The sequence below is a fragment of the Mustela nigripes genome, chromosome 5 (genome assembly GCF_022355385.1).
Source record: "Mustela nigripes isolate SB6536 chromosome 5, MUSNIG.SB6536, whole genome shotgun sequence".
In the NCBI taxonomy this organism is placed as follows: domain Eukaryota; kingdom Metazoa; phylum Chordata; class Mammalia; order Carnivora; family Mustelidae; genus Mustela; species Mustela nigripes.
In genome coordinates, this window is record NC_081561.1 from 141,600,696 (window position 1) to 141,614,267 (window position 13,572).

Sequence of the window (13,572 nt, forward strand, 5' to 3'; positions counted from 1 at the left end):
CCCTTTGTAGCTCCTACAACAGCTCCTGAAAACTTAAATGTCTGGCCAGTCAACGGCAAGCCCACCGCCGTCACTGTAGCTTGGGACGCGCTGCCTGAGACCGAGGGGAAAGTGAAAGGTAGGAACCTCATTATTTAAGGTATCGAGTGCACACAGAAGAGACATACTCCAAATAGAGATGTGTACATTGCCTCTGATCAACACCAGCTCTAACAGCAGGCTTGGTGACCACGAGAGCAATAGGGAAGCAACATATGTGTATGGGGCGCTAACCCAACGAACAAGGCTATTTCATGTAGGGGTCTCATTGTCAGGAGGATCCAGGTCCTCATGAAGATGACTTTTCATCTTCCCTATCCACAGCTATTTCGGTGCTGCTATCAGGAGGGGTGTTTTTAATTGTATGGGTGTGACATCATAACCTTTACCCATGCAAATGACAGCCTTGTGTTTCATTCTATGGATCTTCTCATTGTACCAATGAGAGTACGGAATGTGGGAATAAGTAAAAACCCTGTGGGACCACAGATGTCTTGAATGAGACCATAGGTATTTAATGGGTTTGAAAAAAAAGTAGTAAAAATTAAATAAAAAGGGAATTTTTCCTATTTGTCAGATTTTAATTAAAATTTTTTTTTGGTTGAAGAAAAATGTGACTTTAAAACAGAAAAAAAAAAAGTACCAAAGATGAAACCAAATTAAAATAGAATAAAATATTCACAGCTAAATTTAAAAATAATCTCTTGAGAGTATGAAATAAAAACACAAATTACTTCTTTTTGGTGTAAAAACATTCAAGAACCTTTCAGAAGTGTTTTCAGAGACACTTGAGAAGGCTGTATGGTGGTTTCCCCCCGACATCGCATATACAGATGTGCCGTAAGGGTACATTATACTATTGCTTGATTTTGGAAGACAACTTACATCTATGTCCAAAAACTATGAAAGGTTTGTGTAAGGCTAAAGAAATTGAGAAAATTATCTACTAACCTCTTTTGAGAATTTCTTAATTGAAAAAGCTGAAATGTTCTCTTGTATTCAACTTTCAAAGACAGCTCAGTTATCTTTGAGGACCTGTGAAGGTGGAACAATGGAAGTTAAGGGAGGCACGCGCAGGGGAGTCGTTTCTTTTTATTTTTTTTCTCAAGATTTTATTCATTTGACAGACAGAGATCACAAGTAGGCAGAGAGGCAGGCAGAGAGAGAGAGAGAGAGGAGGAAGCAGGCTCCCTGCAGAGCAGAGAGCCCAATGCAGGACTCGATCCCAGGACCCTGAGATCATGACCCAAGCTGAAGGCAGAGGCTTAACCCACTGAGCCACCCAGGTGCCCCTAGGGGAGTAGTTTCTAAACCTAATGCTTTCTCATTTGCTTGGAGATTTTAAAGAATATATTGTAGTATTCTTGCTCATTTTTTTTTTCCCAGTGGAATAAATGAGAAGCAAATGAAGAGAAGAAATATTTAGTTGGTCCTTTAAATCATCCTTTTTATGACAGTTTGTCATGATGCTGGCAAGGATTCTGAAAATTGCATAAAGACATTTTTGGCTGATGACTTTCATTAGTTATAAAAAAGTCCATTGTTGCTCCTTTCATGACTTTATTATCATGCTACTTATTTGCTTTCTTTCCCTCTCCCACATCTTAGTTTATATTTATAGCTCTCTGGCGAATGAACCTCCTTGGTAGTCAATGAAATATTTTCAAAAAGTGTAACAGCTACTGAGTTTTTGTGTCCAAAAGAACTCAAGAATCTTAGCTCTGCTTAGGCAGTTTTCACAAAGGAGTGATGGTGGGCCTGAAATTCATAATCACACTGGGGAGTTATATGTGCGACAAATATAAAACACAATGGAAGAATATAGTTTGACATGGTTACATTTTTTCCAGATGAATTGAATTCATACAAAAACCTGTATTACCAAATTTTATAGACAGCGGGTTCTTTTAATTTTTACTTTTGACCACCACAAATGACTAGTTTGTTCATTTTCAAAAAGAAAAGAATGTGGGGTGTTTTGTTTTTTTTTTTTTTTCCAGAAAAATGCTGCAAAGACCTTTTTGGTTGAAGTTTTTAGGCTTATGTACTTTTTAAAGATTAGCTCTCAGGGAAGAGGAAAGGTCTTCTGTGCTTCTCTAGATATGAGAAAGATAGTATGACAGTTGCTTGGTTTTTCTGTGATTCAGATGATTTTTTGTGGTTAGCTCCTACTCACATTAATTTGATAAACTTTGTAAGTCTTGAGTACATTGAGAGGAAAAGAGGCATGACAGTTTTTAGTCAAGGGTGGAAATTCTGCTTCAAAACATGGCTTCTTTATGGTACAGCATTTCCATAGAAGCCATACAACAATATTAGTTGCTTGGACTGAATTTGCTCTGATTTTCAAAGTTCAAGTGCATTACATGTTCATAAATATTAGTGATTGGAGATGGAAACATTAGTCATCACATAAATCTATGAACTGGCAACTTTTCCTTACAGTTTTAAATACTGTGAAATATCCTTACCTAGGTATATTGAGTCAGGATTGTAATTCCTCCAAAAGGGAAATTATACTCCATATATGGGATTAATGCAAAATAGCCCAGATTAATATTCCGAGACTCCTTGAGGTCTTGGTAGCTCTTGCGATTCAGTTCTGACCATTGTCATTTAAATCTTCCATGGGTTCTTCTACTCAGGATATATTAATGCTGACATAGTAAATTAGTAAATTAAATAAGCACAATGAAGAAAAACTCCAATGCAGTGTAAGTAGATTTGGCCGTTGTGTGAAGACTGGCCTCCTGGGTTCCATATGTTTAATTTGCCAAAAAATGGGAATCTGCCCGAGAATTCACTCTGTGGCCTTGTGTCGTAGCCTGAATGGATGTTAGTTCACCGTCCGTTGTGTCTTTACGCTCCAGCTGCCGACTTGGCGTGCATTGCTACAGTATTAATTTTAGTAATGCACGTTCTAATTCATCCTGCCCATACAGTCTGTCTGCTGGACACAGGACTGTTTTCAGTTTCCTCCTTCCAACCGTCTGCCAAATCATTTCAGAATACATTCTTTCATACGCCCCGGCTCTCAAACCATTTGGAGCAAAGTCCCTCACCTATCCTGGAGAGACTACTTCTGCCCTAGTGGATGGTCTGCAGCCTGGGGAACGCTATCTTTTCAAAATCCGGGCCGCAAACAGGAGAGGACTGGGGCCTCACTCCAAAGCCTTCATTGTCGCTATGCCAACAAGTAAGCATTGTGTGTTTGTGGCTCTATCTCTGTCTCTCTTCATTACTGCTAAATGTGGTGTCTTACTTTGAATCATGCTCGTCGATTTAGAACTGCTTTGTTGACGATTTTGGGGGCTACCCTTACCTGTTGATTTCTGAAATATTTTTGTTGCCCATTGGGAAATTGGTCTCCCCGGAGACTAAAAGATTATTGATTTCTAGTCATATGAATGACTGTTACAATATTCCAATAACATGAATGTATTAATTATGTGATTGATTTTATAACACTGTGTAATTTGGGGCTTATGATGACAGGGAAATAACATTTTTACTGATGTAATGTGACATTTTTAATTACTAGCTCTCTTCAATTTCTAGATAGTGCTTAAGATTTTTAGTTTATATTCCATTATATTGGAGTGCAGCTCTAGTCAGAAGAATTTAAATTACCTCATTATCTGATCACTATCAAAATGGAGGTTAATAAAATCCCAAATTGGAGTGAGGTGTTTTTAGACTGTATTTCCTATTTCTTTTAATTTAATTTTATTTTTTCAGTGATCCAAGATTCATGGTTTCTGTACCACACCCAGTGCTCCGTGCATTCCGTGACCTCCTTAATGCCCACCACCAGGCTCACCCAGCCCCCCATTCCCCTCGCTTCCAAAACCCTCAATTTGTCTCTCAGAGTCCACAGTCTCTCATGGTTCCTAGACTGTGTTTTCTTTTCTGCCTCCCCATATTTACACCAGATGTTGGTAGTTGTCTCCTGCGTGGTGTGTTGTGAGGAGTCACAGTATAGTGCAATATTAAACAGTTCTGTGGTGGAAAAATTCGAATAGATGCGGTTTGCTCCCTCTGGGTCCCCCACTGCCATATAAAATCTCCCCGCTTCTGCAGCACCCTTTCCTGCATTCAACCCTGCTCTCAGGAAAGAGTAAATTGTAGGGCACCTGTAATAAAATGTTTTGCCTACCCCGGGAGTCTTTTGAGTTCAGGCCCTATTATAATGTATACATTATTAGAGGGGTTTTAAATAAGAAGGAGAAAACAAATACAGACATGTTAGGGGGAATAGGGAACTTTTTGCAATCCTTAAAATTACAGATTTGTTGCTCACCTGTCACTTGCAAATCACACACAACACATCCCCATTTAGTTTTGAATATAGATCTTCAACACTTTTTACCAGGCTTGTGAAATACTCACCTGATGTTTCTCAGCTTTCAATTTTTTTGACGGCAGAATCTTTAAAATCTATTATAGCTGGCTCCGGCAAGTCCGATGTGCAGCAGAAGACCCATGCTGAAGATGACTGGAAATCTGAAAAGCCAGAGACTTCTCCCAAAGTTCCTGCTTCCACAAAACACACTCATTTGCCTGTTTCTCCCCGAGGCAGAAACGTCAAGAACCCTCTTCTTGACTTGAAGAACAAAATATTGGCTAATGGTGGGGTGCCCAGAAGACCCCAGCTGCACCCTAAGAGGACTGAAGTTCTGGATCTTCAGTCGACAGAAATCACTGATGAGGAGGAGCTGGATTCCCAGGGGGACCCACCAACGTTGCCCTCAGAGACCCAAGAGCGGAAGCCACAGCAGAGGCCACCAAGTAGAGCTGTCCCCCCTGTCCTCGTTCCTGGGAGGACCCCAGTGGGAGTGCAGACCCCAGGGTGGCCCCGAAAGGAAGGCGCAGACCGGGGTGGCTCCTCTCTGTCTTCCCACCCCCATCCAGGGACGTCTTCATCGGCTCGCCACACACCCATTGAGGGTAGCCCTCGCCGCCCTTCAGGGGGGCCCTCCACCCATCTGCCCCCCAGCGCTACTGACAATGATTCAGTGGGCCAAGGGGAGGACGAGCCAGCCACCGGCTCCCGGGACCCAAAGGACGGGGCCTCCCAGCGGCTGTCACCTAAGAGCACCGCCCAGGCCAGGCCCGCCCTGTGGCCCAGCCGCCAGGCCACCTCAAGCGCCCTGCGGGACAGAGGCCCTGCGCACCACAGCACAAAACCAGCGTTGCCGGCGCGGAGAGCACCCCATTTTGGGGGTAGGGAGGAAAATTCGGGTGCCTCACTCTCATCCTCGAAATTTTCTCCACCCCAGGAAGGATCATCTCGGCCGCTGCCCACAGAACCACACCCCAGGGCTCCACTGTCCAGGGGCTGGAAGGATGGTCAGGACACCCCGGCCTCCAAGTCCAGTGTGCCATCACAGTCCAAGTCTTCCTGGTCCTCTGGTCTCTCCTCAAGGACACAGGCCTCTGAGCGAGAGGATGCCTCTGATGAGGATGGTGACAATGACACAGAAGATAGGGGCAGGCAGGCTGAAGCCACGGCCCCGACGTCTCGGGCCCGGCTACCCGCAGGTCCGCCTGTCTCTGGACATTTCAGTTTGTTCAGAAACAAGCCCTTTGCTGCCCATACGAGATATCCAAGCCGGGCTGGCAGCGGCCGAGGACCCCGGCTGCATCCCTCCAGCTCCCCGCCGTCCACCGTGTCCCCCCGAGTCCACTCGAGGGTGAATTCTCACCCAGCTTCGGACCACAGGCAAGGCTTGGGCATCCATGGAGACGGTGCAGAGAGCGAAGCGGAGGACGAGAAGCCACTTCCTGCCGCCGTGGTAAACGACCACGTGTCTCCCTCCTCCAGGAAGCCTGCCTCCCTGGGCGTGGACCCCCTAAGGAAAGGCCCGCAGAGAGGGGCGAGCCTTCAGCGGAAGGAGCCCCTGGCGGAGAACCCCAAATTCGCGGGGACTGAGGCAGGTGCGCATCCTCAGGGCAAATCCCTGGCCTCCAAGGCGCTGGACGTGCAACAGAGCACAGAAGTGGGTGTGGAGGGCGGCGACCCCAAGGCGCAGCTGGCCCCCGCTCGGCGGCCCGCGACTCGGTCCCAGCACCACCCCGGGCCGGGCGTGCCCAGAAGGACGGCACCGGGCCAGGGGCTGGGTGCCCGGGCCGGCGCTCCCGAAGGGCAGCCTTCTCCCGCGGTCTCCGTGTCGCAGCCGCAGCCCCGCGGCCCCCCGAGCAAGGAAGTGGGGCGTCCGCTGTCCCAACCCAAGCCCGAGCTGCCCCAGGCTGGGCGTCCCCACCCCGCGGCGCCCTCCTTCCCGGACCCCTACGCGGCCAGAGGCAGTCAGACCCCCCACAGGGCAAGCTCCCGAGGGGTGCTTCCCACGTCGCCCCACCATCGGGACGAGGACTCCGAGGGCAGATCTGGCGGAAACAGCCACGACAGCGCAGAAGCAGAGGCCCGAGCCGCCCGGGCGTCCGCACACCCGGCCCGGGCCAGCGACCCCATCCTGTCCCTTCCCAAACCCCGCCAGCTGGAGGCTCACGCAGGAGGCGCGGGCGACAGTCACCTCCGCAGACCCCCAAGCTCCCCGCTGAGGCCCGGCAGCCCCCGCCACTACCCCCACGCCCGCCCCAGGGTCCCGGGCCGAGTGGGGCCCCAGGCTGTGGGGAACAAGGACCGCGCTCCCCAGGCCGCGCCGTCCAAGAGGGAGCCCCTCACCCCTAAGTCTCAGCAGTCGGTCTCGGCAGAGGAGGAGGGTGAAGACGCGATGTTTTTTAAAGGAGGAAAGGACGAGGACCCCCTGCCCTCTGTTCCAAAGTGGCCCTCCCCCTCCAGGCCCAGGGCCAGCAAATACGTGGATGGGAACATCGCTAAGGACAAGAGGGACCCTGCCATCGTGCTCTCACTCCCCAGGGCGGGCTCCCCCCAGGACGAGAACGACACTCCTGTGAAGCGTCCTCCTCCTCCTCCCCCGCCAGGAAGCTCCCCGAGAGCCTCGCACCTCCCGCCCAGACCCCCCCAGCGCAGCCCTTCCACCCCGAGCCCCGCCACGGGCACCCCGGCCCGGGAGCGGTACACCAGCCGCGCCCCTCCGGTCTATTCGTCCACCACCCCCATGCTCTCCCTGCGCCAGCGCATGATGAACGCGAGATTCCGGAACCCCCTCTCGCGCCAGCCGGCCAGATCCCCTGCCAGACAAGGTAATTCGTTTTTTAATAACGTTCTCTTTGGGGTCCTCAAAAGGGTTCGTAGCAATTCTTGAGAGTCTTTTATTTTATATTATTGAGTCTCTGCTCCGTCCAAGCACTGTGTTAAGAGCTTTACAGATGTAACTGATTTCATCCTCTTAACTGCCTCTTGTGTTGTGTCTCCTGGTTTTCAGATGAGTGACTAGGGGCCCAGGGATCTGCGTGGTTCCCCGAGGTCAGACAGCTCTGAGGGCTGAGCTGCAGTTCCCACTCCAGACGTGCTAATTCTCCAGGCCTCTGCCATGCCTCCATCACATACTACCTCTTTGCATTCCCCAACATGTGCTCTTAATCTGTGAAAATGCTTCACGGTCATGATGCCAAACGAGGTTCCTGTATTTTAGGTTATTTTTAGCTGCTCACCTGCCAGAGTATATTTAACGAATCCACAGAAAGGAATTAGGTGACTGTGTAGGCTGGATCTTGTTCTTGCTGATTCTGCGTATAAAACTCTCAACACACCCTGGGACAAACTCAATGTCTTGTGTGCGAATTGTTTTGATATTGCAATCAGTGAATGTTATTTAAAACCTCCAGAAAATGCATGTTAAAGATGATTGTCATACATAGGATTAAGAGGCAGATGTGTGACTTACATTGAGGACACCATGTACACAGCTATGAATTGAAGTCTATGTGGACCCAGGGCAGGATCTGGGGTGTTTAGTCCATGTCTGCATTCAGCTTAATGACACCGTGCACTCTCCTTGCATGGAATTGGTACTTAATGGAAGATTCTTCAATCAATGCATTAGTGTTTGTTAGTCTGTACTATGTATTATTACCTTAGCGCAATGTTAAAAAAAAAAAAAGAATAATGCCCCATGGAGAGGACAGTTTACTCTTAAAATAGACTATTTTAAGCAAACCTTAGACCCTGATAATAGATATAAAATCCACATTCCCTAGTACACAGCAGAAATTCAATTAATATTTAGTTTTCATTCGCTATTTGAGTGAGAAATGTAAGTCTCTGACCCTCAGAAAGCCCAAGTACTTTATGCCATGGGTGGGGCTGGATCAGAGTGCTCCCAGCACAGACCTTGAGTAACTGCAGCTGATCAGAAATGCCAGGAGACGATGGGCAGGTGCTAGGGACAGACAGAGCAGCAACTGAAGGGGCAGCTAACGGGACCTTCGACTTTATCTCTGAGCAGACACTTCTTAAGCAGCCCCACACAGGCCAGCACTGAGCATGTACAGCTGGTGACTGATGATTGGACCTGATTCAGCTAGAAATATTTGTTGCGTTTAGTATAATCTGCTAAGAAGAGCGGAACAACTTCTAGTATATTTTAGAGAGTTTCTCCATCCTTCCAACTTTCTTTCCCTCTATCTTCTAAATGGTTAAAATAAACATGCTAGCCACTACTGTCTTAAGCTTTATCTAGAAAACTTGTGCTGGACTCTCTCCTTTCCCCAATATTGTCAGAAAACTGTCACTTTATTGTACTCTTCATAGACATTCATATTTGGTACTCAGAAGTCACAATTTAAGACTGTAGTCTAATATATACAAATTATTGTCTTAAAATTCTGTTTAGTATTTCTGTTCGAAATGATGTGTTATTACTTAGAGTTTGGTATGAAGCCAACTTTACAGGAGTGTTGAGTTCACCAGATTCTGGCTTTGTTGTTGTTGCTGCTATTGTTCTCTTTTGTGTGCCATGTAGGTTATAACGGCCGACCAAATGTAGAAGGGGAAGTGCTTCCTGGTAGTAATGGAAATCCAAGTGGACAAAGAATTATCAATGGCCCTCAAGGAACAAAGTGGGTAGGGTAAACTTCTTTACACATACGAGTTGTTTTCATGCTGTTGGGAAGAGAAAAGTGGTGGGCACTGTATAGCAATAAACGAAATGGTTTTTCGTATTCTTCTCCAGCTTTAACCACTCATACATCAATATATTCTTATATTGCTTCTTCCTGTGCTCAGAAGGATCTTTTATTCTTCTGAGTGACTAGTTAGTGTTTTTCTCATAATTAATAAGATAAGTGGGCCTTTACTTCCAGCAATTATGTAGATTCTGATGCTTAGCTCCTCAAATGGACTTCTTTTTCTCCACCTCTGTTAGCTTCGTTTTATTTTTATTTTTTATTATTTGATTAGCTAATATACACATTTTTCTCCAAATTGTCTCAGATCCTTTATAAAAGAAAGTGCGGTAAAAACAACTGAACAAACCAAACAACACTGGATCAAATAGGCAATTTTTGTTAGATCACCTTTTGAATTTTCCAATGATTGTTGTTTGACTGAAATAAAAAAATAACTAGTAGTATTTTATATGTGTTTAAGATAAATGACTTTAACTTCTTGGGGTTAAATGTTTAGGATTTTTTTGGTAATTTAGAGGATAATGGGCAGAACACTGTACAATGTTCAAGGATTTGAAAGACTTTTCTTCAGAGAATCACAAAATTATTCATATTTTGACTGGGAATCCCCAGTCACAAATTCCTTTATAGCGGTAAGGTTTAGGAAAACATTCAGAGACTTCATAAAATTTTTTTAGTCACAGGTAACAAGATACATTTTATCATTTCTTAAAGGAACAGGAATTTATAAAGGAAGAATGTATATTAAAGTCAAATATTATTGAAAAATTTTCACATTGAAACAGTGTGGAGTAGAGTTCAAAAGAAGGGTTTATTTATTTATTTATTTATTTTTAATTACTGAGACAGCATCCAAGAAAGTGGCCCTTTGGGAGGGGTTCCTCCAGTGACCCACTGTGCAGTCACAGTTCTCAGAATTTATGGAGCATCAGAATCTCTGGGGGCGTGTCAAAGAAGGTTTGGAGTAGGGCTAGGTAATTAGCAGATCTGACCAGTGAGGCTGCTGGTTCAGGCCATAGTTAGAGAACCACCAGTGTAGAGTATGAGTTTGTTCCTTAACAGGGATAAGAATAGCTCTTCCCCCCAAAGTTTTATAATTTCTTAGAATATAAAATTTTTGCCTACATTCTCTATTAGGCGATTCAATTACAAATTAAATTGTTTTTTGTTATAGCAACTTCAGTGTTTGACATTACAGCCAGATGGAAACATTTCATGCTTTTTTAAAAACTTTTAATTTTTTAAATTGAAAACAAAGATTTTATTAACATATAATGTATTTTTTGCCCCAGGGGTACAAGTCTGTGAATCGCCAGGTTTACACTCTTCACAGCACTCACCATAGCACGTACCCTCCCCAGTGTCCATAACCCCACCCCCCTCTCCATACTCCCTTACCCCCCCAACCCTCAGTTTGTTTTGTGAGATTAAGAGTCGCTTATTGTTTGTCTCCCTCCCGATCCCATATGAAACACTTCATATTGTTAATACACTGGCTGTATATGTTCATGGTGAGAAGTTAAAACAATTCAGAAATATATGCAAAAGATAATTTCTAAGCTAATCAACATCCCAAACCACTCCCCAGAGATAACCACTGCTAACAGTTTAGTATATATTTATCCAGATTATTTTTCTCTGCAGTTTTAAGCTTATATACACAAATGAATATATTTAAATTTCTGCAAAATAGGCAGTCCTGTAATCTCAGTCTGTAGCAGTTAATGTCAATATATGTAGAATTTCCGGTTCCTTTTCATTGCCCATTAGCTTTCCACTATGTGGATGGGACATATTTTATTTAGTCCCTTCCCTCCACTGATGAATACTTAAGTTATTTGCTTCTTTTCGGCATTACACACAGCATACTAAATGGTAGCAGTATTATGAACATTTTTTGCATATTTGAGAAATTGAAAACAATTTGTATATTCTATGGTTAAGCCATTATAATGTGAAATGGGACTGTTTTGCACTTTATTCTTATTAGGCCTTGTGAATGATGCAGACAAAAATAATATTTTCTACTCACATTATGGTTTCCTTCTGCAGAGCCTTCTTGGATATGTTTGTGCAGGTGGATTCATGCTCAGGATATTCTTTAATCTGTGTCATGGTTTTAGGTCGTGGATCTGGATCGTGGGTTGGTGTTGAATGCAGAAGGAAGGTACCTCCAGGATTCACAAGGAAATCCTCTTCGAATTAAACTAGGAGGGGATGGTCGCACCATTGTGGGTAAGTGAGAATTGGTTTAGGCAACAAAAAGTGTTCTGAACTAGCTGTGGGATAACAAATCCCTGCCCATTTTTAATGGGGCCCTCAGTCCAGTTATTTTTAGCCATGTGGAAAGGAGTGTCCCAAAGGGGCAGAACTTAGCTTTTTCCTTGATACAACTGTAGTTCTACTCTTGCCTCCAGAAAAGATGGCACGTGACTTCCCTCTTGAGATAGGGCAGCCCAGAGCAGCAGGTGTCAGCAGACGACAGCTCAAAGACCAAACCCTGGCTGCTGCCTGTTTTTTACTGCCTGCAAGCTCAAAATAGTTTCTTCGCTTTTAAATGATTGCAAAAACAAAACAAACAAACAAAAAACAAAAAGAGAAACAAAAACAAAAAAACACACCAAAGAATAGCAATATTTGTGATATATGACAATTATTTGAAATTCACAGTTTAGTGTCCATATTCAAAGTTGTATTGGAACATAGACACACTCCTTTGTGAACTTTCTGTGCTTTTTTGCCCTGCAATGGCAGAGTTGAGAAGCTGCAACATGAAGCTTCAAATATCCGGCTCTCTGTCTTCTCTGGGTAATGGGGCATATCGATGAAGCATTTAGAGGATTATATAAGGTAATTCAGAGTAAGGGACAATATAAGACGGTGAGAAATTACCGGATAGCAGCCGATATTGCTACCTCTGCTGAGTATCCTTTTAATGTTTCCTTTGCTTTTTACTGATTCGAATATAAGAATCCATAAGCTTTGAGAAGACACTTCACATTTGGTTTTTACTTCCTCTGGATGATCTCATCTTGTTGCACAGCCTTTGTCTGATTTTGTTTCAGATCTAGGAGGAACGCCCGTGGTGAGCCCTGATGGCCTGCCCCTCTTTGGGCAGGGGCGGCATGGCAAACCCGTGGCCAGTGCCCAGGATAAGCCCATTCTGAGTCTAGGAGGGAAGCCTTTGGTGGGCTTGGAGGTTGTCAAAACAACCACTCGTGCCCCCACCACAACCACACGACCCACCACGACGACCCCAAGGCCCACAACCACAGCCACCCGCCGCACGTCCACGACCACGACCACCACTACACGTCCAACGACCACCACCACACGCCCAACGACCACCATTCGAACCACTACGCAGACGACCACCACCACTACTACCACCCCTGAACCCACCACCCCTGTTCCCACCTGTCCCCCTGGGACCTTAGAACGGCATGATGAAAATGGCAACCTCATAACAGGCTCCAGCGGGGTGCCAGAGTGCTACCCTGAAGAAGGTAATGGCCTTCCTTGTAATGGTGGCCCACGTAACTAGCATGCTTCATTTTCACGTCAGGTCACAAAGGGTGTAGGGAGAGGTAAGTAGGGTGCACAGGGGAATGGCAACAAGAGGCATTTCAAGTCCCACATGGTTTGTTCAGGGGTATGTGTCACAACCAGGGTTGTCAGATTTAGTCAATAAAAGTACAGCGTGGGACACACTTAATATGAAAAATTATTTGCTGTTCATTTAAAAATCCAAATCTGAGTGGGCATCCTGTGTTTTATCTGGCAACCCTTATCACAAACCAAATCAAAAAATTTAGCTAAAACATGGAACATTGTGAGTATGGACGAGCGTTTCCCCAAGTGTGTTTTACTGGGTATTAGTAGATTTGTATGCATTATGTCAAAAAAAAGTTCTGTGATTAGCTATGTGATTTAAACAAGGCTAATAGTGATTCTTACTGTTGGATCATTCAGATCCTTGAATAGTCTCATTGTGAATTTCCTAGAAAAGCAGAGTGTCCTGAATACTTTCTCGATCATTGCAAAATGCTAATCCTTGAGTGACTGGGCTCTGGTGGCTGCAAGAGTAGGACTGCTTTCCACTGGGTGGGACTGTGCGGCTTCCTCTGCTATGAGACACGCAGTCAGGACTGTCCTCTGCCCCTACCATGTCTTCCTGCTGCGAATGGCCAGTTCCTCCTGTGGAATAGAAGCGAGGACCCTTTGGTCAGGTCCCAGTGGACCTGCAGACTCATCATCTTTTCTGCTCAGCCCCTGTTCAGGCTGCTTTGGAAGAGGTCATCCTACACTGGTGTCTGGCCTGGAGGAGAAAAATTCATCTTCTTTCCCTTAGGTGGAAAAGAATCACCACATAGATTATGAAACTTATGTCTTTTTAAGCTGATGCAGAGTGAAGATGATTCATTTGAGGAATTATTTTGCACACCCAGAATTCTTTACACAGCTTTCTTGACCGTGATC

At 45.1% G+C, this 13,572-nt stretch overlaps 1 protein-coding gene across 2 annotated transcripts in view; it reads left to right on the forward strand.

Annotated features, from left to right (window-relative positions):
- The window catches only part of FNDC1 (fibronectin type III domain containing 1), a 111,799-nt gene that overhangs the window by 56,208 nt on the left and 42,019 nt on the right, over positions 1–13,572 (forward strand). For both annotated transcript variants that reach the window (XM_059401365.1, XM_059401366.1), the window contains 6 exons: positions 11–118; positions 3,047–3,235; positions 4,486–7,206; positions 8,928–9,028; positions 11,217–11,328; positions 12,159–12,599. In XM_059401365.1, coding sequence (XP_059257348.1) covers positions 11–118; positions 3,047–3,235; positions 4,486–7,206; positions 8,928–9,028; positions 11,217–11,328; positions 12,159–12,599 — 3,672 coding nt within the window. The remainder of the gene's footprint in view (positions 1–10; positions 119–3,046; positions 3,236–4,485; positions 7,207–8,927; positions 9,029–11,216; positions 11,329–12,158; positions 12,600–13,572) is intronic.